At 39.6% G+C, this 21,101-nt stretch overlaps 1 protein-coding gene across 2 annotated transcripts in view; it reads right to left on the minus strand.

Moving 5' to 3' along the window:
- Positions 1 to 748: 748 nt before the first annotated feature.
- Positions 749 to 21,101, minus strand: part of ITCH (itchy E3 ubiquitin protein ligase) — a 53,064-nt gene continuing 32,711 nt past the window's right edge. For both annotated transcript variants that reach the window (XM_083508027.1, XM_083508028.1), the window contains 14 exons: positions 19,882 to 19,942; positions 18,732 to 18,816; positions 15,193 to 15,321; positions 13,996 to 14,068; positions 12,789 to 12,860; positions 12,438 to 12,526; positions 10,906 to 11,065; positions 9,824 to 9,957; positions 9,060 to 9,200; positions 8,500 to 8,620; positions 7,861 to 7,965; positions 6,601 to 6,697; positions 5,249 to 5,321; positions 749 to 3,973 (listed from right to left, as the gene is read on the minus strand). In XM_083508027.1, coding sequence (XP_083364153.1) covers positions 3,874 to 3,973; positions 5,249 to 5,321; positions 6,601 to 6,697; positions 7,861 to 7,965; positions 8,500 to 8,620; positions 9,060 to 9,200; positions 9,824 to 9,957; positions 10,906 to 11,065; positions 12,438 to 12,526; positions 12,789 to 12,860; positions 13,996 to 14,068; positions 15,193 to 15,321; positions 18,732 to 18,816; positions 19,882 to 19,942 — 1,440 coding nt within the window. In that variant the 3' untranslated portion in view covers positions 749 to 3,873. The remainder of the gene's footprint in view (positions 3,974 to 5,248; positions 5,322 to 6,600; positions 6,698 to 7,860; positions 7,966 to 8,499; positions 8,621 to 9,059; positions 9,201 to 9,823; positions 9,958 to 10,905; positions 11,066 to 12,437; positions 12,527 to 12,788; positions 12,861 to 13,995; positions 14,069 to 15,192; positions 15,322 to 18,731; positions 18,817 to 19,881; positions 19,943 to 21,101) is intronic.

Here is a 21,101-nt window from a genome sequence, read left to right on the forward strand (position 1 = left end):
GCCCAACAAAATCTAATAGTCACCCCTGATTCAGCAGAGGGCACACAATTGCTGGCTTTTTGGCACTACTGTATTCAAGTGCTATTCTGCCATCTAGTGACATGGCCAAGAAATACATGTCTATACCAGTAACAGAAAAATTCCAAACAAATGTCACTAAAATGCAGTTACCGACGAACTAGGACTTGCAGTAATGTAGACGTTTTGGATATGGGAAGTCCAGTAATGTAAATGGGTTTCTTCAGTTATAATTGGATGCAACACTTTGACCCATTTGTGATCAACGACAGTGAGAGCATAGCATATGCAAAAGCTTTAGTCATCAAAACAGGAAGCCGATGTGCGACAATATTTCCTGGTACTGGTTTGTTACTGACCGTGACATTACAATATCTCCACCTCACAATAGCAACCTAGGCTAAGACAAGTTCACTAAGGAGTCAACAGGATAGGAGAGAATTACAATTGTGCAGACAGCTTCAAGGTGTGTGTTCAAAGTCCATGAAGCACATACATGTCAGTGTGAAATAAAAGGGAAACTTTAACCTAGAGGAAGCATATGTGATGTGGAATTCACCCCTTTAGTAAAAACATAAATAAAAACAAACCCAACATTTCGTATAACATACACAATTCCATTTAAGTGACGATTAGAGTGAATGTATGTTGCTCAGTGACTGTTGTTGCATTGTTTAAGGCTTTTAAGAGAAACATTTCACACCATACAAGGAATGACAACCACCACCAGCTTTTCAGTACTTTTATAAAAGTATGACTTGGTGAGAGACTTTTACAGTTACCTGAGTATTTGAAATTACAGTTCAAGGAAAATTTAACAATGGGATTCCAGTACAGTATTTTACAATCCAGTGCCTCTGATCCCAGTTCATAAACTAGTTAGCTAGGGCACATATACATTACAATGATTCCAGGGGGGCAAAGGTGGGACGACGTGACAGACCATCACAAAAGGAGCTGGAGATACCAATGCACTGAATGGAGCTTCAATTCAAACCCCACTGTAGTGTGTATTTATGATGAATATGAATCAAGAGCTCTACACAATGAAAATGGCTGATCATGAAACCTTGCACACTAAAAATTGGAAATGTAAATTCCATACAACCTATCCTGAGCTTTCCAGAAAGATAAGGCTTAGAAAAAATTAAGATCTGTAGGTTGAAGTACGTACTTTCATAAGGCAAAAATTCAAATAACTGATTAATGTTTCCAGTCAGATTGTGATGTTATCACATGCATGCAGCAGAATGTGGTTGTTATTGCTGTCCACATGCTGTTGAAGCTGTTTGAAGCAGACAAGTCTTAATATTTGCAGAAAGGACTTGTTGCAATCCAATTCATTTCAGTCTGTCGCCCATCAAACCAAACTGTGCTTCCACAAGTCTCCCAGGTTCCCACAATGAGAAGAGTGCGCCGACTGCTCAAATTACTTTTTATTATTGCAACATTACATGGCATAAAAATAACAGAATTTAGAATTTACAATGCAAAGGGACTTTAAAAGCAAGTTTTCATTCTGATCTTAGAAATATTGCAAGCATAATGCTTAACAACAAATCTCTTTTAACAATACTTCATGGTCAAGATTCCATTTCTTAAATATCCTCAGTTTTGAGTGTTCAAAATACTTTCTTGTGCTTGGGATATCCAGCCCCCATTACCCATGTAATACAGCAGTAAAGACAAATAAACATGCCATTTAAATTAAAATAAATTGAAGAAGCTAGACCCCCAGACTGCAAAAATATATACAAGCTTTTACTTTTTCCTGAACTAAACATCTGAGCCATAAAAATATTAAACAGCCTCGCGCCCTATAGAACTAGGGCTTCAGCTATTTCAATTAGAACTACTCTTTATTTTAAAAATATAGGGCAGAAAGCCTTTTGAATGATATTTATACATTAACAATATTCCTAGGTCCCTAAACAAATCATGAGCCATTATGGAGAACAGACTATTTTCCATAGCTTACTCTTGGTTACTTCATTTCATTTCTGTATTGTAAATGTTAGTTAACTAAGATGTATTAAAATCAATAAACAAAATATTTCTAAGGCTTTTTCTCCTCCGTAAGCTATATTTCTAATACACCCATCAGGTGTTCTGATAGGTGGCATAGGTAGACATATCTCCAGCATTCACACATGCGTCCTCTACCCACAGAAGCAGTAGGCCATTTGTGTAAGGGGAAAACTTCTACATATATATATTAGAAGACACACTGAAAGGGAGGAAAAGGAGAGCATGTTCTATTACCCTCTTCTTGTAAGCTCCAGCCGAGGGGAAATGGGCTGTTTATATTACTTCACAGAAGAGTCCTAAAGTCGGACAGTTGTAAAAATGGTTGAGCCCACTAGCTTTCAATAGCCCTGAATTAAGTCTCCCCCCTCCTTGCCCCCACCCCTCCAAGTCTGGATGGGGAAGATGATATTTGTTACCAAGACAAAAATGTTTGATCTTCAACTGTCACGGCAAGCTTTCAAACTTTGCTGCCTGCGCACAGCAGAACAATGCAAGTATATAGTTATCAACATGCACTACTGCCGGTTCAAATATCATCACTTCTCCCATTTCACAGCTGCATGCACACCATGGAATTATAACAACCTGGAGGAAAGGATACAAGGCAGCCAAGCTGGGGTAAAGAACAAAGTGCTTTCGTTCCAAAACTGGGAGTGTAGTTTAAGTACTGTTGTAAGCTACGATGGAAGTTTTGAAATTGTGATAATATAAATAACTGAAGCGCAAATCAGATTTAAAATCAAGGGCAGCACAAGCTGCCTGTAAGAAGCTGCTCAGAGTGCTAGCCTAGAAGATGCACAGTCTCCATCCTCTAAAGGGTTACTGGGTGGGTTTTCCTATGTAAAATTTGGATTCTTTCAAGAATTCCACTATTGCACATCCATTTCCTACAATACAATTCAATGCATGTTGACTCAGAAGTAAGTTTCACTGTGCTCAGTGAGGTTCACTTCCAAGCAAATGTGCACAGGATTGCAGCCCCAGAGAAATTAAAGTGGCGGTTTCATGGCAATGATTCAGCCACTACTTGGAAGTGATATTCCCTCGTTCAGAGGAAAACAAGAGTTGTTCATTTCAGGCATTCGCCTACAAACAGGACTGGAAATGAATTCCAGCTGCTGCCTTTTAAAGAGACCTTGTATTCTCTTTTAAATTCGCTCCTAAAGTTGAGAATTAGTCAAGAATAAGTTAAAATTCCTATGAATTTGAAGAAGCACATTCAAATGTAGGGATAAACCTGAGGAATGTGATCATCATGGTTAAATAAATAAAAGTGCTATGCTCTATAAGTGTGCATTAGCTTTTCGGGTCCTACTCTGCAGCTTGAACTGAGGTGATGCGGGAATAAAGTTTGGAAGGCAAACACAGTTAGATCTCACTTGGGTAAGAAACAGTTAACATAAGCAATGGATCTGTTTACAGCACCTCCGGAGTCTGATTGCAAGGAAGCACTGTTAGCAATAGGATGGGTGGTGCAGCAGCAAAAAGATGCTACTATAACAGAGTAACTTTTTTAAAAAAGTCAAGAACACATTCCAGTTAATGAACATGACCCAGGACAGAATCCCAGAAGTACAGGAAGCCTCTGGTTAGGGAAGATTTCATTTATAGTTGTATCATTCTTGGATTTCGCAAAGGGACTCAGGAGAAATCAATAATTAGTGGGAATAAAATGGCAGGATAACATCCATTTACTTACACACTAGCAATTGTTTAAATAAATCAAGGTCAAGTCCTGTTTACAGTAAGAAGTGCAACTAGCAGAGGCAGTGAAGAACTCACACCATATATGACTTAATGTTCTTCAGATGCAAATCTCCCCAATTGTTATTCTTGCCCGAATCCTTCTGTTTCTTCTATTGCAAACAACAGCTTTTCCTTCAGTTGTTCATAACTCTTGTATGGTGGCAAGTCCAAGCGGTTGAAACTGGAAAAAAGCAGCAAACCTCATTTTCATTTGAATAATTAACCCACAAACACAGGAACAAAAGTTCCCCACTATTTACACCATTGACAGTTTAAAACGTGAGAGGCATATTTATCTGACATTATTCCTCAACTTTGGTTCACAGCAGCAACCTAGGTACAATACTGTGAACTTTCAGGTTTCTATCTTGTGTGCTAATCTGCTTCATTCTATTAGGAACATACTGTCCACAGGGTTGAATCCAGACTCTGCCCTCAATGAACAGAAGGGCTCCTGCACATACAAGACTTTTAATCAAGGAATCCTACTGGCAGAAGATGGGTGCCTCTTCCAATTTCTCCTTCCCCCTGCAGATGGCAGTGTCATTTCCCACTGCAAAGTGAGCAATGTCTCCTCCCCCACTTATATCAGCTGAAGTGAAGGATTCAACTTCAGAGTAAGTCTATGTTTATTTCCCAAGACCTTAGGGAATACTGATTTTAACAGGACTGTGAATGAATCTGTTTTCAATACTGGTGGTTGTCGTTTTTTTAAAAAATGTTTTCACAACTTTTCATTCCTGGGCAGTCAAGAATATATCTAAAATAGAGTGAAGGAGAGCCTCATCAAGGACTGTCATGTAGAATGGTACAGCAACGCTCTCAACATGCTTGAAATGTTTATTTTGGCATCTGACAATATGGTAAATTAAGAAGTAGCGAAGAACATCTTAAATACCAAATTATGTTTTGTATGAAGGCACACCATTTGCTAAAGGCAACACATGATTTTGTGTGTCTAATGTTGAGACTACACGACCCTAACGATTCCTTGTCAAAACGGATTTAAGCAACCAATTACACAAACCAAATTACTCACATTCCTTGTGAATTTGATCTAAAAAAATACAGTACACCTGTCATTCTAGATGAAACCAACATAGGTAAAGCAAAAGTAAAGATACAGCAGACTTATTTTAAGTGCTTATTTTTAAACCAGAAACTTTGGCTCTCTGGGCTACCACACACATTTTGTTTGGAGTCAAACATGAGTTTGCTATCAAGTGTACACTTAATAAAGAAGCTCCAGTTGATTATATCTTTATGATGCATATTGACAATTTTGTATGTCACATTCATATGTGTGCCATGTATTGAGATGTAATTTTATACATCTTACGTGTATAACTAAAAAACGTGATGTGGTGCTAAATCTGTTATTTAAATGCCAAATAGGATCATCAACTGTAGAAAGAAGTATCAGAATCACAATTCTCATCTAATATATTTCACTCACCAGGTATGGCTTCTAGGTAACCAGTTTTCTTTGCCAACTTTCTCAATACAAAACTTCTGGGGTCCATTACTCCCTAAAATAAAATAATAATAATACAGGATATGGGAAAATAAAAAAAAAATTTCCATAACTAAATACACATTGAAAATAAAATCGTTTTGGCCCAGACATTTGAATTTGATAAGAAGTAACCCTAAGAAGAGTTCTCAAAGTTTTAAGAACTCAGATGTACCGTACTTTTTGCTCTATAAGACGCACCAGACCACAAGACGCACCTGGTTTTTGGAGGAGGAAAACAAGAAAAAAAATATTCTGAATCTCAGAAGCCAGAACAGCAAGAGGGATCGCTGCGCAGTGAAAGCAGCAATCCCTCTTGCTGTTCTGGCTTCTGGGATAGCTGTGCAGCCTGCATTCGCCCCATAAGACGCACACACATTTCCCCTTACTTTTTAGGAGGGAAAAAGTGAGTCTTATAGAGCAAAAAAATACCGTATTTTATGGCAATAGAAGACACTGGTCATACTATCGAATTCCTGTCAGCAAAATCTTCCCAGTAAGTGGCATTGCCACTACAGCTTGGTAAAATATTGTCATGCAAAGCTCTTACATGGGTCAGATATGACCAGGGAGTCATAAAGTGCTTTATGCCCCACGGAGGACTTTAAGGTCCATAAATAGCAACACCCTAGAGGTCCCGGGCCCTAAGGAAGTTAGATTAGCTTCAACCAGAGCCAGGGCCTTCTCAACACTGGCCTGGTGAAACGCTCTGTCACATGAGACCAGGGCCCTGCGGGATCTGATTTCTTTCCGCAGGGCCTGTAAGACAGAGTTGTTCCGCCTGGCCTTTGGCTTAGAATGTTTGATTCCCTCCCCCTCTTTCTTTTTCCTTTCTCCTCCTGTGAAGAGGCTGCATCCTAATGTTTTAACGTATTTTATTCTTGTTTTTATTATTGGTTGTTAGCTGCCCTGAGCCAGGTCTTGGCTGGGGAGGGCGGGGTATAAATTATTATTATTATTATTATTATTATTATTATTATTATTAAGCCTCTAGATGAAATTATTGCAGCTTTATACATTGGGCTGCTTTTGAAGACAATTTGGAAACCATAAGTAGGGCAGAATTTGACAGCCAGATATATGCTTTGACCACTCAGGCCACCAATTCTGGCCTGAGTAGAAAGTCAATTTGCTCCCAAGCCTAATTGGAAGTGCTGGTTTTGACCCTATATGCCTCAGGACCACCATACTTCAAGGAACACCTTTCCCCAAAATTCTGAACTGGCAACTCAAGCCAACATTCTGACACACAGGGTCATCCTGGCTCTTGCACACTTAGGAATAATTTTGCATACCCATGAGGTCAGAAAATCCTCCAACTGGTAATCGGCATGTTCCAGTAACAAACTGTAGTAGTCTCATCCTCTTCTCATTATCTATGTCCTTCACAAACTGAAAAAGAACACATTTAAAATAGCTGTACAGACCCCATCCCTATTCTAGTCTTAAAAACAAATAAAATTTATATAATCCATTCTCATATCCTTGTGTTTTGAGGTTCTATTTTTTGGTAAAAGGGTAGTGGAAGGAACAAGGATAGAGGCAACAAAGACAGCTTCCATGGGGAATAGTAGTGGAAAAGCCTTTTGAGGAAGCTTATTTAACTAGAGTGCCTGGATAAGCTTCTGAAGTATTAGTGTGAGATATCACTGGTGTTAGCTGTATCCCACTGAAGATTTTGTATGGTTTAAAGACTGTAAAATGTCCTAAGAGGTAACTAAAAAAGAAAAGAAAGCCTTTCCTCCTCATCCATGATTTCTTTTTCCAAGCCTGGAGATGCCCACGTTCTTCAGTGTTTGTTACCTCATTCCCAGGTGAAGAAAGGATTCGAAATAAGAAACATTTTTGCACAGTTCTGAACATATAGATCCATAGAATAGTTTGTAAGTGACCACAAAGCCACATAAGATCACTTTAAAAAGACTGCCAAAGGACACTGTACCTTAGTTTTTGTCAGCCATTATATATACTGTCATTTTTAACTTTGTCACCTAAGTCTGGCTTAACTATTACCATATTTTTCATACATAGAACTTGTAGCATACGTGCAAAATGTTCCCGCTTCAATCCCTGGTATCTCCAGATAGGACTGGAAAAAGACTGCTGTCTAAAACCTTGAAAAGCCACTACCCATCAATGTACTCTACAATTAAGGTAATACTGACCTAGATGGACCCTGTTCTGACTAAGTGTAAGGCAACTTCCTATGCTTTAAGTATTTTTACTATCCCTCACATAATTCCAGTAGGAAACCTGCTACTTTCCCCATTTTTTGGATGAGCAAGAAAGGCTGAACAATTGTGACATGCACAGGGTCAAGCAGCATCTATAGCAGGGTATAAACCAGAAACAGTTTTAATGTGCCACAAGACTACTGTTATTTATGCAGCAACAGTCTTAGCATGGCTCCCCCTCTGAAATCTGTTGGCTTCCTGTAATCTTAAGTTTATAAGGCTAATACTTAGGTAACTATTGGAACAAGAACAGAAGAGATCCTAGATTCCCAGAAGTTCCATTAGTGGTACATTTGGCACAATTTTTGCTGCAATACAAACCTGCCAAAACCACATTATTTGCTTGCTTGTTCTGGTATAATGTCGGTAGATGGTATGCCTTTGCCAGTCAGTCAAGTCAATCTCTTGCATTCCACACAAAAGCACCTTTTTGAAGAGAAATAGTTGAACACCAGCTAGGTTAGTGAAACTCTGATGCCATGATACGTTGGTGTAAGAGATGATGGAGGAATCTCTTAGATACTCAAAGGGTTAATGAAGAGTTACTATCTTTCTAGACATGGTGCATTTAGGAATTCATTTTCTAGCTCAGTTGTCCAAGTATTTAAACACACTTGTAGCATCCTTGTTTAGAAGAGCTTCATATTTACAGGGCGATCTGCCTCTGTGTTAAAACATGTTAAAATATACTTTGCCATGTTAAGGTGATTGTCTACCCTTGTATTAGGCTGTGTGATGCCCTCCAGGTGCTATGAAACTACTCTGAACAGAGTCAATGTTGGCTGGAGCCAATGAAGGTTGTAGTCCACAACATCTGGCTACTCCAGGTTAACTAAACTGCAACGTCTTTATTATAACTCTGCTATGACTCATGTCATAAAAGTGCACCACATTTATAAGCCCCTGCAAATATGCTAACCATTTCTCAACTAAGCCTTATGCCCAAAGGATTAGACATACCTCAAGCTCTTTTGCATCAAAGTACTGCAAGTACTGCTGTGGTAAGATCTCATTGAAACCTTCAAAGAAAGCTTGTGTCTGCTCTTCAACACCCCGGGAAAGTCTCCACTCTGCCACTAGCCTGGAGAATGAAAACACACAGTTACTCCAAACAGGCCCAACCAAGTCTGAAAATGTTGATTTTTGATAAGCAACAATATTAATTAAATTGTAGTAGGTATTATAGTAGACAGACATTGAATTTGCAGTGGAAGGTCCACCTCCATGGCAGAATTACAACACTGTGCCATGTGACACAGGCAGAGGTTACTGCTTAAGATTATAGCACACCAATCATAATAGTTTCCTATGCATGAATATGCTCACGCTGTATTTGAGGCAAGACTAGCTTTGATGTAGCATTTTGACTATTTTACTGATAAGCCCACATCTATTTTACATGTGGGCCTTCATGAAGAGGTTCGATAATACTTCCAAAACATTAAAAAGGGAAAGTTTATAGAATTAAAAAACAAATGGTTAAAAGATAAAATAAACTTGCAAACCAACTTTGAACTTACTTAATGTATTCCTCTTTATTTTCCTCAGTAACCAGGATGTTGCTGCCATTGGGTTTCAAATCATGGCTCTTTATTTCACCTAGAATTTCCTTATCAACTGAGAAATACATCTCCAGGCCACATTCCTCAATATTGTTTTCCCTACAAAACAAATACCATATATATTAGCTACTATTTTCATGAAGTGCAATCAGCAGTATCATTAAACAAGTTGATGTCACAAGCCGAAAATTCCTTTTGTTCATCAACAAATGTAATTTGTAAGGAGAAAAGGTTTTCTGAATTTTGATGTTTAATGTTCATATATATTTTCTGTATATCAAAAAGTTCGGTATCTATACTAGCTATCCAGTAATAATTTACAGTACCTCAGAATTGGCACGCAATAATATTTAACAGGTACATACTTTACATTTCATATCAAGTATTTTATAATTACTACTTCCCATTTTTAAAAAAAACAAATGGTCAAAGCAGTTTACAATCCAAACAAAATATTACAAAAAGATTTAATGCATGGCAAAATAAGGAATGTCAATATTCACTTCAGTTTTGAGGCAAATGTTCTTATTTTTAAAAATCACACTTGAACAGTAAAACTGACTTTTAAAACAAACTGCAAATATGATTTTTAACACTAATCCATACATATCAAATCACAGCACTCACTGATTTTCAAATGTGCATACATAGACACACACAAAGTCACACATTTTAACATCTACAACATTTCAAGAATTGAGAAGCTGACTTCAGAAACTCACTTTACCCAGATGAGTGAGTTGTAAAACTCAGGATCTACAGATTCTAAATCCTTTAGTCCTACTGGCTTGTTGAGGATACGTTTGTAGAATGGTAGAGAAAAACCCGTGTCTATAAATTTCACATGGAATAAAGCCTGCAAAAGATGGAAACTATTAATTATTTGTTTTATAGGAATCCTTGTCTAGTCAATCTCATAACCAGCAAACAGGTGCCTGCAGCCTAGATTTTGGAAGAAACAATGAATTAAAGGCCATCTTCAAGTCACTCAAAAACCAGTAACTATTTCCTTAGGTGGATGTGCTGCGTTGATGGTTACTGGTGACAAGAGAAAGGGGAAGCACAGAAAACATGTGAGGTATAATCCCTCCCTGTGTGAAATAGGCTATAATTCCCCATGATACAGATTATGGGTGGATTCACCTAATGAATCCCATCTGTGGAACCCTTGTGCAAGGATTTCCCCTTGCACAAGAGGGCTTTCCCCCCTCCACTCAGGCAGAATTTTCAGGTGGTGCTTTTACCGGAAAATTGCTATAAGATACTGTATATTTTGGAGCTGTAGGTTAATATGGATGATATCCGGCAAAGCCACGCTCAACAGTATAGCCACTGAAATCAAGGGATTCAAGTCATTATTTATTATACTCAGGTGGCCTATAACCCGTACTTCATTAAAACCAGCCCTAGAGTAGGGTGCAACTTTAAAATACACAATTCATAATAAAACAATTTGAAAAAATCAAATAATAATAAACCAAATTTACAGCACAGCACAAGCATGACCAAGCATGTATTTATTGTCACAAGCATTAAGGAAAAGAAACAGAATTAAGCACCTGGTATGTTTTAAAATACACTAGAGTGTAAGAGTGCAATGCACTGCACTGCAAACAACATTGTCATCCCTCTTGTCAAGAGTGGGTTTTTTCAGTCTAGGTTCCCCTGGCCCCACATGCGGACTTAAGAGTTTCTGCTACACTTTAAGAGAAAAAAAATTCCTCATTCTACCAGGAAAATTTCAGCTTGTCCTTACTACGTTCCCACAAACTCCCCTATTTATTATTTTGTGCTCTGAACTCACCATGGCAATAAATCTGCCAATAAAGTGGAAGTATTTCAGGTGGTCTGGATTGATGTAAGAAGCTGGATTTATCTGTAGGCAGTAGTTATCCTTTCCTGCATATTCAAACAGGCAATACATTGGGTTCAGCACTTCATGCGACAACAGAAAGAACCATTCCCTGAAACCACATAAAGAACTCACAGTCAACACCACAAGAACCAAGTATTAGATTTAGACATTGTGTACAGATTCCATAGTGCTAATTTAACCTCCAAAGCTAACATATAACTATTGGGGCAATCTATTATGTTCAGCCTGCCCACAGCTAGTTGGAATGAGCATGTCAAGTGCTTCGATAGGACACCAAAAGTAGTTCTCAGTTATAGAAATTCCGGTGCTTCTAAAAAGACTAGGATTACTCAAGGTTCAGATGCAGATAATTAGCAATTTACTTCTGCTGGCTTCAGCTCCTACATGCGCTCCTGTTTGAGGCTTATCGTTTTTCTTTTGCATATGGAAACTCAGGGTTCTCTTTATAAACAGGCCAACGCTATTCTTGCAATGCCCATGTACATCTCTTAAACAATGTCACAATATTGAGTGAAATTAATTATGTCCAAGATGCAGCCCTGTGACTTCTGATGTGGAATCAGATGTTCGGTTTATAAATACTGATGCTGACTTTACATTTTTTTTTTAAGCTGAGGAGTGTATTGACTGATATGCTGGGATATTTGGCATTAGAATAGACACTTACAATCAGTATAGCCAGAGTAGATAAAATCATTTTAAAGATAGTTATATGTATAATGAAGGACTGACCCAGCACTAAAGGTATGGTTATTTTGAGTGCCGCAAAAAACACAAAACTAGGAATCAATTTTAGTGGTTATCAAACTTTTTTGCTGCATCAGCTAAAGAAACAAGTATTGTGAGTCTAGCCCAACTCAGCTGATACAAATCTTACCAGGACACGTGAATATGTAAGTCAGGGGTAGGGAACTGGATTCAGCCCAAAGGCCAGAACCTTGCTTTGTCCATCTGTAGGCACTGATTGGACTCAAACTGTGCCTGTAAAGGAGACAATTTCCCTCTGCAAACCAGCGAAGTCTGCTGAAGGAAAATGCCCATTTGCAGGCATGTTTTGCCAAGGCACAATTGAGAGCACATTTCAAGCTCCTTATTGTTCCCTTGCAGCCATGTGATGTCATGCGTGGGGTGAATAGGAATGGTTTGCAGTCAAATTAGGAATGCTAATTAGGTCCACAGGGTGATGCTTTCTCACCAATGATATTAATGTTAAACATGATACTAGAGCCCAAATTTGTTTATTGAAAAGTTGTGTATATAACACACACACAGCTTTAAATCTGCAAGTTTCCCTTTTCCGGATACTGACAAGTTAAACCCCAAATTAGATAGAACTTTCCAAAGAAAAGGGTCACAGTTTTTTAAAAATGTAACCCCTCAGAGTTGTCTAAAAAGCTTTCCTACCAAACAATTTCAAGTGCCTATGGTTCTATTTGTTTTACATAGTAAGACATCCCTACCGTGCAACACCTCCATAATCTAATCCTTCTTCTCCAGGGAAAATGACCCACAAACGTCTTCGTAGGTCCGCAGGGCTGAGGCTCATTATCTTAGTGGAAGAAGTATTAGAAGATTAACATTCTAATAATTGTTCACACAGTCATGTACATTAAAATGGACACTGGTATATGGTGGTTTTGCTGTTTTACTCATTTATTCTGGATCAGCAGATCCATGAAACATTTAACAGGCCATTTAGAGAGGAAGGTTGACACTGAACAGATTAGAGAGGGCTGAAATATAGTTCAGATCAAATACACATACCCCACACATTTTACAATGCTTTAAGTACTGAAGCACAGCTCAATTACCTGCTGAAATGAATCTTCAAACAATGTTTTTCTGCTCACTGTGATTTTAATGTGCTGGGGCAGGGCCAATTGCTAAAATGTAAGAAACAGATTTGAAAAACAAGCCAACTACATAATAGGACAATAGATGATAAAGTATATGAAAATACTGAATTCAAGAAACCCTGGTTGCACATATGGGAACTGGTTTGCATATACAGTATAGTATTTACACATATGGAAGTGTGCCAGATGCAGCTGTGTATGGTTAAAAAAAAGAATCCTAAAATATCCCTTCCACATGTGCACATCAGCTATGAATCTGAATGCAGGCAGGTCATTATCTAACACATAGGGCAAATCCACCATGAATGAATGCAATAGATTGATGTGTTTCCATCTGTACCAGGTGTGGGGAACCTGTGGCCCTCTAGATGCTGCTTGACTACAATCCCCATCATCCTTGACCATTGGCCATGCTGGCTGGGGCTGATGGGAGTGGTAGACCTACAATATCCAGAGGACCAAAGGTTCCCCACCCGTTTTACAGAGATAGGTGAAACTGTGAATTATTTCCCCATGTGTGGTACTAGCTGCTTACAATGTATTACTGCATACACATATCCTTGAAAAGGGGCCATTGACACCATTGCTAGATATTGCCAGTAAAATAAAGTTGTTGTATGTGGATGGTATTCCCATTGATGTTCATGAATAATTCCAAATATACACGGTGAAAATAGAAACTCTGTAAACTTTATTTTGTAAAACAACTCCAATTCAAACCTATGCTGAGAGAAGCTTACTCCTTTGTGCATTCATCTAGTTTACTAATGCTTTGACCTGACAAAGTTTAATTATTTAATGACTGCCCTGTGGCCAAAAACTTCCAAGGATGTTTTTGAGTTTGCATGTAAGACAAACTCTAAGATAATGCTTTTATCTGATGGTAAATTATCACAGTTATTCTCATTAATAGTCATTTGTTAATGTAGAGGACAGTGCAGTGGAAGATTCTGAGTATCCTCTCTCTCCACTCTTCTTTGGGGTGTCCAACAGAGTTACTACCACCACAATTTCACCAAGCCTCATGAAATCCCAAAGGGCATGGGGGTTTGTGGAACTGGCACTCTTTTAGAAACATACATACTATGTAACACAGATTATGACAATGGACTCACTAGAGATTTGCAGTAAAACTCTTCCCCCAAAATAAAACATAACTTACCTGACACCAAAACCGGAAGTATTGGACCTTTGCTTTGAAATCACGAACATAGGCTATCTGGGGTCCATTATCTCTGAAAACAGAAGTAAAAAAATCACTTGAATACAGGTGTGCAATTGTTATCCATTTCAGTTCCTTGCCTAGTTAATTGATTCACAAAAGGAAGGTTTGTTTTGTGGAAGCACATATAGCTACAATATAGCTAGGTAAATTATTCCTTAGGAATAAAATCATCTCCCTTCTTCCCTTTACTCAGTGGCATGCTACTAGTACACCAAGGAGTTGTAATTTTCCATGGGCCTCTGTAGCCTTTCCTCCTAGCATGGTAGCAGCCCATTAGGGAAGGATGCAAGAGATTGATCCTATTTTCCCCTCTTCTCTTACCTCAACCTGACTGCTACTGCCTCTCCCACTTTCACCATTCCACTAAGTAAAGGTAAAGGTACCCCTGCCCGTACGGGCCAGTCGTGTCCGACTCTAGGGTTGTGCACCCATCTCACTTAAGAGGCCGGGGGCCAGCACTGTCCGGAGACACTTCCGGGTCACGTGGCCAGCATGACGAAGCTGCTCTGGCGAGCCAGCACCAGCGCAGCACACGGAAACACCGTTTACCTTCCCGCTATAAAGCGGTACCTATTTATCTACTTGCACTTGGGGGTGCTTTCGAACTGCTAGGTGGGCAGGAGCTGGGACCGAAAGACGGGAGCTCACCCCGCCGCGGGGATTCGAACCGCCGACCATGCGATCGGCAAGTCCTAGGCACTGAGGTTTTACCCACAGCGCCACCCGCGTCCCGCATTCCACTAAGTAGGTGTGATTAAAAGGGAAGGGTGGAGGGGGATAGAGGGAGCTAGATGAGTGAAGAGTAAACTGGGAATTCTCTGATTTGGAATTTAATCTTTGGGGTCTTTGAAGCAAAACTGATAAAACGCTGAAGCTCAGGTTAAATAAGTACTAAAGGAAAAATTTATGTATATTATTTTATAAATAATGTAAGTATTTAAAATTTAATAGCACATAAAAAAACCTTAGGCGAGTTGTTGAACATACTCTGCTAACATTTTAAGAACAGGGTCATTTGTTTTCACCACCAAAGGTAACCAAGTTTAATCGTACGGCAATCCAGCAGTGTGTATAACAGATGCCAATAGTAGAAAGGAAGTAGCAGTAATACAAAATTGTAGTAAGAAAGCTTACAGAGCCGATTTCCCAGTACGAGGATCGATATAGGTAGTTGTTCTTCTATTGTGATCCACAAAATATGGAATTCCATCTACAGTGAATCTCATCTCCCAGCCCTCTGGCAAAGGTTTCTCATTTAATTGACTGCAGAAACAAGATACACACAACACATAAATCTCATTATACATATTTTTCACACATAGTAAATAAAAGCTACTGTTCCATTTTTATTCCAGGTATTTCATTTAGCTTTATTAGACCCAAGATAGTAAATCGAACTCTTAATTATACTGAGCTCTAAGGATTGCACAGCTAACACCACAAATCCAAAATGGAAAACAGTTTGTCAAGAAGTTAAATGCCTATCCCCATCTCAAAAGGGAGCATGTGTTATTACAATTAATCACATGGAATCAGAATAGGGAAGAAAAACTAAACATTACACCAGACAGCCTAGTAAGAGAAGACTCAGAAATTCTTTATATCCTGCTCACAGAATGTAGGTTGATGTGTGGGTTACACCGTTTGCTTGTTACCTAGGACTCAGCTATACTCGTCAATTATATCGTTATAACTGCTTTATAAACACCAGATGGCGCAGTAGAGTTTGATCTTGTGATTTTCCATTATGAGCTTTATAACACGTTTTCCTGTAACTTTTTTTTATGTGTCTAGATCCTGCCTTAGTTATCTGTTGGTCACAAAAAAAACTCAGGGAGCTTCATGGGGGTGTATCCTTCATTTCCCCTCTCTGCTAATGTTATCTAAATGTCTTCTTCTTCTTTGGCCATCACTCGTAGCCAAGTAAGATTGTCTTCCATAAACACGGTTTTAACAATGAGTCCGTAAGTGACTGTGGAGGCCAATTCTGGATCCACATGTCCTTTCACAGTGGGGACATTGGTTTCCGGGCAGGAGTTGATCACGGTGTGGATTTGCCAAGCGTGCCTTCCTCTTAGCACGTTTCTCCCTTGTGTCCTGAGTTTGAGTGTCTTCAAAGCCCATGACACCTTTTGTAAAGGCTGTTCTCCAACTGGAGCGCTCGCAGGCCAGTGTTTCCCAGTTGTTAGTGTTTATACTACTATTTTTTAGATTTGCCTTGAGACAGTCTTTAAATGTCTTTGGTTGACCACCAGCATTACGCTTTACATTTTTAAGTTTGGAATAGAGTAGTTGCTTTGGAAGACGATCATCAGGCATCCACACAACATGACCAGTCCAACGAAGTTGGTGTTGACATTATTACATGTAAGAGGTGTATAAACAGGTCATTTTCCAGTGTATTCAGAGTGTTTAAGTGTTTGGGGAGAAATCCTCACAGGATTACAGAAGTGCAGGGCTGGGATACACCTGAAGATTATTTAGCAGAATGCCTGTTTTTAAGGCCTCAAATATGTATTACTTTCTAATCCTTCTCGGGGATATTCTAGAGGGTATCTACTATGCCTTTAAAATATTAAGCTATTTTTCCATTCCTCCTTTTTTGAAGAATTCTAGCAAGATATGAAATAAGGAACAGGAGTAGAATGCTTATTGAAAACAAGTCTCCGCAAGACTCTGGCTGACATCCAAGGAGGCAAAGTTCTTCCATGTGTGCAAGGCGGATTTCTGACTTGCAGCAATGAGCACCTGTGCCTTTGGGAATGCAGCTTCAGAGGGTTCTTTGTGCAGCAGAAAGGGGGTGCTAAGAACACCTGCATCCAGGCAGATGACGACTCATGACCTTTGAGATCTCCGCCTTTGATCATGTTATTAGGTTAGCCAATAAAAGAATGGCAAAATGAGTCAAAAGTTGTATAATAGGCTGAGTCGCCAGCAAGTAATTTGTAACACTGCACTAGAGGCAATACGTTCTTTTTCCCACCAACTCACTAAGACTGGTTATGAAATAAATAACAGGATATGATATCAAATAAAATAAATAACATTGAGTACAAGAAATGTTTTTATTGTGTGTTGGATGCAAATATGAGGATTTCCTTTTTTGTTCTTCTAGTAATAATTTTCTTATGTTTTGTTTCAACAAGAAATATTCCTCTTAAGAAGCCACTTCTTCATATCTGCTACTTTCCCCTTATGTTCTCAATACACTTTTAAAAAAAATCAATCAATCTCCTTTATTGGCATAGAAAAAGTGCATCGTATACATGGATCAGAACACAACACAACACAGTTAATGGAACATAGTAGGAAATACTTTAGGATAAAACTGTCCAGACATTTCAAGTTATGAAAATGGCTTTTAGGACCTACGGTGACATAATTTCATGGAATACACTTTTGATAAGCAACATGCTTTAGTAGTCTAAAATCTAGCCTTATTTCAGTTTAGATCCATTTTAACCTAGCTTCGAGACTGGTTTGGGCACTGAAACAGCCCCGGCAACTCTGACTGATAACCTGTATGGAGAAAGAAACATGGGGAGTGCATGGTGGTGCTCCTGGAGTGGTTCTGTGAGTTGGAGGCACTGCTCCTATCTGCGGGACCACCACCAGAGTAGCAGCAAGGGCAGACTGCTGCTTTTGGCATTTGTGCTGTGGGGTCCTGTGGGGTTCCATTCTGTACCCCACACTTTTAACATCTATGTAAAGCTGCTAGGAAGTGTCATCTGGAGATTTGGAGAGCAGCATACCTAGTATGCAGATAATATCCAGCTCTCGCTCTCTCCATACCACTTTACTAGTGTCTGGAGGTGATTATGGGCTGATTCAATCCCAACTTAGATTGAATCTGGACATGATGCAGGTGTTGATAGTTCTTATATTCAGGAATTGAGGCAACCTGTGTTAGTTGGGACCACACTCCTCCTGAAGGACAAGGTGTGTAGCCTGGGGGTGCTCCTGGAACCAACACTTTCAACTGGAAGCTCAGGTGGCTCCAGGAGCAAGAAGTGCCTATTTCCAGCTAGGGCTGGTTCACCAGCTATAGTCCTTCCTGAACCAAGATACCACAGCATGGACCACCATGGCTAGGTTGACCTCCCATTTAGCACTACTGCAATGAGTTCTAAATGAGAAGCTGGAGCTAGTGACAATGCAGCCATCAGCTGAGTGGCACTGTAAGGTGAGACCATATCTCAACAAATCTTAAGAACTGCACTGGCTGCCTATTCGCTGATGGGCCCAACTTAAGATTTTGATTCTGGTATATCAAACCCTATATAACCTGGGCCCCAAGTACTTGATGAAGAACTTTTGCCAATATAACTCACTCTTAGACTTAAAATCTGCAGAGCAGGTCCTATTCATGATCCCACCTATGCCTGTGGTACATTATGCAGGGACATGGGATATGGCCTTCTCTGCTATGGCACCTTCATTTTGGAACACCCTCCAATTAGTAATTCAGTTGTCCCCCTCAATTAACAGCTTGTTGTAGCCAGGTAAAAACAGTTTTGGTTTTAATATATCTTGAGCTACGTATTTATTATTTGCTGGGGAATCTCTCTGGGATGAAGGAAAGTTTAGAACTAATAGTAAACCAAAATGTTGCCTATGTTTGTTTGATTTTGGATTATGTTCTGAAGACTATTAAGAGAAGAGAAAAATCTTACCCTTGGCTTCTGGGATCTTCCCACTGTGTGATGCGTGTATTGTGATTGACAAAATATACTCTGCCATTGGCGTCTGTTCTTTTTTCTGAGGGAATATAAATTAGGACCATTTTAGTTATCATGGACATATAGTTTTAATTTTAAGATAATGGCAGTGAATTATATATGTCAGGACCTATTGGGAATATCTCACTTCTTTCTCCCCTCTGCAGAACTCTCTGTCAACAAAGCCTCTTAAGGGTTGGGGGCCCTCATGAAAGACTTGGGATGTAGAACAGTGGGAACAGGAATCTGGCAGAGGCAGCTTGCCTAAGCGTGATCTTTTCTGTAGGGACACAAGGGGAAGCAGAGGGCAGGAGGGCAAGGAGAACTTCACCTTGTGCAAGCACTTATTTAGATAGAACCCCATGTGTTTGGCAGTTCTGCTCCCCCCTTTGACTTGAATTGTGCCCAAATGCCCAGTCTGGAAACTTAGCATTTCATACCAGCTGTTTGAACATATCATCCAACTAATGAATACATTGTGTTCCATCATCTTAACTTCCTAGTTCATGAAACCTCAGTGGAACAGCACTTTATATCCAAGTCAAGGACATCTCCTTCAGGGAGAACCTTGCACAGGTCAATAGTATAAATAGCAGTACAGATGATTGGTTGTGAGAGTAGGGCTCAGATTCCTGTCCTAGATGAAACACTGTTACTTATGATTCTGCTACTAGACTAATAGAGGTCCCTAGAATTGTATACAAACTCAATGACAAGAGACTATAATATGTATAAAATATAGGTCTTCACTCCTGAAGGCACACTCTTCCATTGCCTCCTGAAGCAGATGGATGCCAACCAATGGGTCTTTATGCTTCTCAGATGAGCTGTGCTACATATTACACTATTCCTCTTGGGATATGAACACAATTTATCTACAGACTGCCCAACACCTACTGAGATTTGCAGTCTGGATAGCCGGAGAGCTCTGAATTTGAAGTGACATTATTGTGATCCCCAAGTAAACTCTACTACTTTTATCAGGTTTCTGGAGTCATCAGAGTGCAATAAATGCACTCATGATGGCAGAGTAATAGCTAGACTCAGTGTTGGCCTGGACCACTATATAAGTGATGTTGAGAAGCAGAACTTTTAAAGACCTTACCCCATCCATGTGGCAGGGGACCAAGAGGATCAAATTCTTTGTTCTGTGTGAAGTCTTGATTCTGCAATCACAAGAAAGCATACTGTAAACTACTAACTGAAAAATCTAAGCTTGGATAAATCATATACATTATACTTTTTATTTTTTATAAGACCTTTCTACCTTTTTGTAATGAAGGTAAAATCACCTAACAAGATAGTCCCTGGACCTATTTGTTTTAACTTTGGCAAGTTTCTTACCCATCGGTACCTCTCTCACTTTTCCAAACAAATGCCCACAAAAACTAGGAAAGGAATAGGATTTTACCATCCCAAAATGGTAATATGTCTGTCCTTGTAGGACAACCACTGCATCCACCTTTCTGGAATCTGACAGACTTCCGCTCCTCAGTAGAGGCAACCTACTTTCATCCAATTTTGCAGAAAATAAAAATACCAAGCCAGAGACCTGATAATATGGTTTCCAAGGATGGCATCCTGTGAAGTTCAATCAAAATATGCTCTCACTATGCCTTGAACAAAACTTGCCAGTAACTCTGTGCTTGCCTGCAGCTGCTTGAATTAACATGACAGTGTTTGCTTGCAAATGGTGAAGTAAGAAGCCATAGGCAAAATATATCTGATTTGTAACCCTCTAGGATCAATTTAAACTACAACTAAATCTGACAAACAGCTTATACTTTGTATACTAAAGAAATTTCCATTGAAATGTTTGGAGGGAAATGAGTAACTTCCATGTGTAGCAATCAATCACCCAAAAGGGACCCCTGACCATTAGGTCCAGTCGTGACCGACTCTGGGGTTGCGGCACTCATCTCGCTTTATTGGCCGAGGGAGCCGGCGTACAGCTTCCGGGCCATGTGGCCAGCATGACTAAGCCGCTTCTGGCGAACCAGAGCAGCGCATGGAAACACCGTTTACCTTCCCACCAGAGTGGTACCTATTTATCTACTTGCACTTTGACGTGCTTTCGAACTGCTAGGTTGGCAGGAGCAGGGACCGAGCAATGGGAGCTCACCCCATCGCGGGGATTCGAACCGCCGACCTTCTGATCGGCAAGTCCTAGGCTCTGTGGTTTAACCCACAGCACCTCCCGTGTCCCTCTGTGAAGTATCAGTGATTACTTATTAGGAATTTTAGGCTGAGGATACAGCAAGTGCTGTTGAGTTAATCTGCATTAGCTGATGTTATGCCAATATGAATTCCAGCCCAATCCTCAGC

Source organism: Podarcis liolepis (assembly GCF_965112155.1).
Source record: "Podarcis liolepis genome assembly, chromosome: 6".
Lineage (NCBI taxonomy): Eukaryota > Metazoa > Chordata > Lepidosauria > Squamata > Lacertidae > Podarcis > Podarcis liolepis.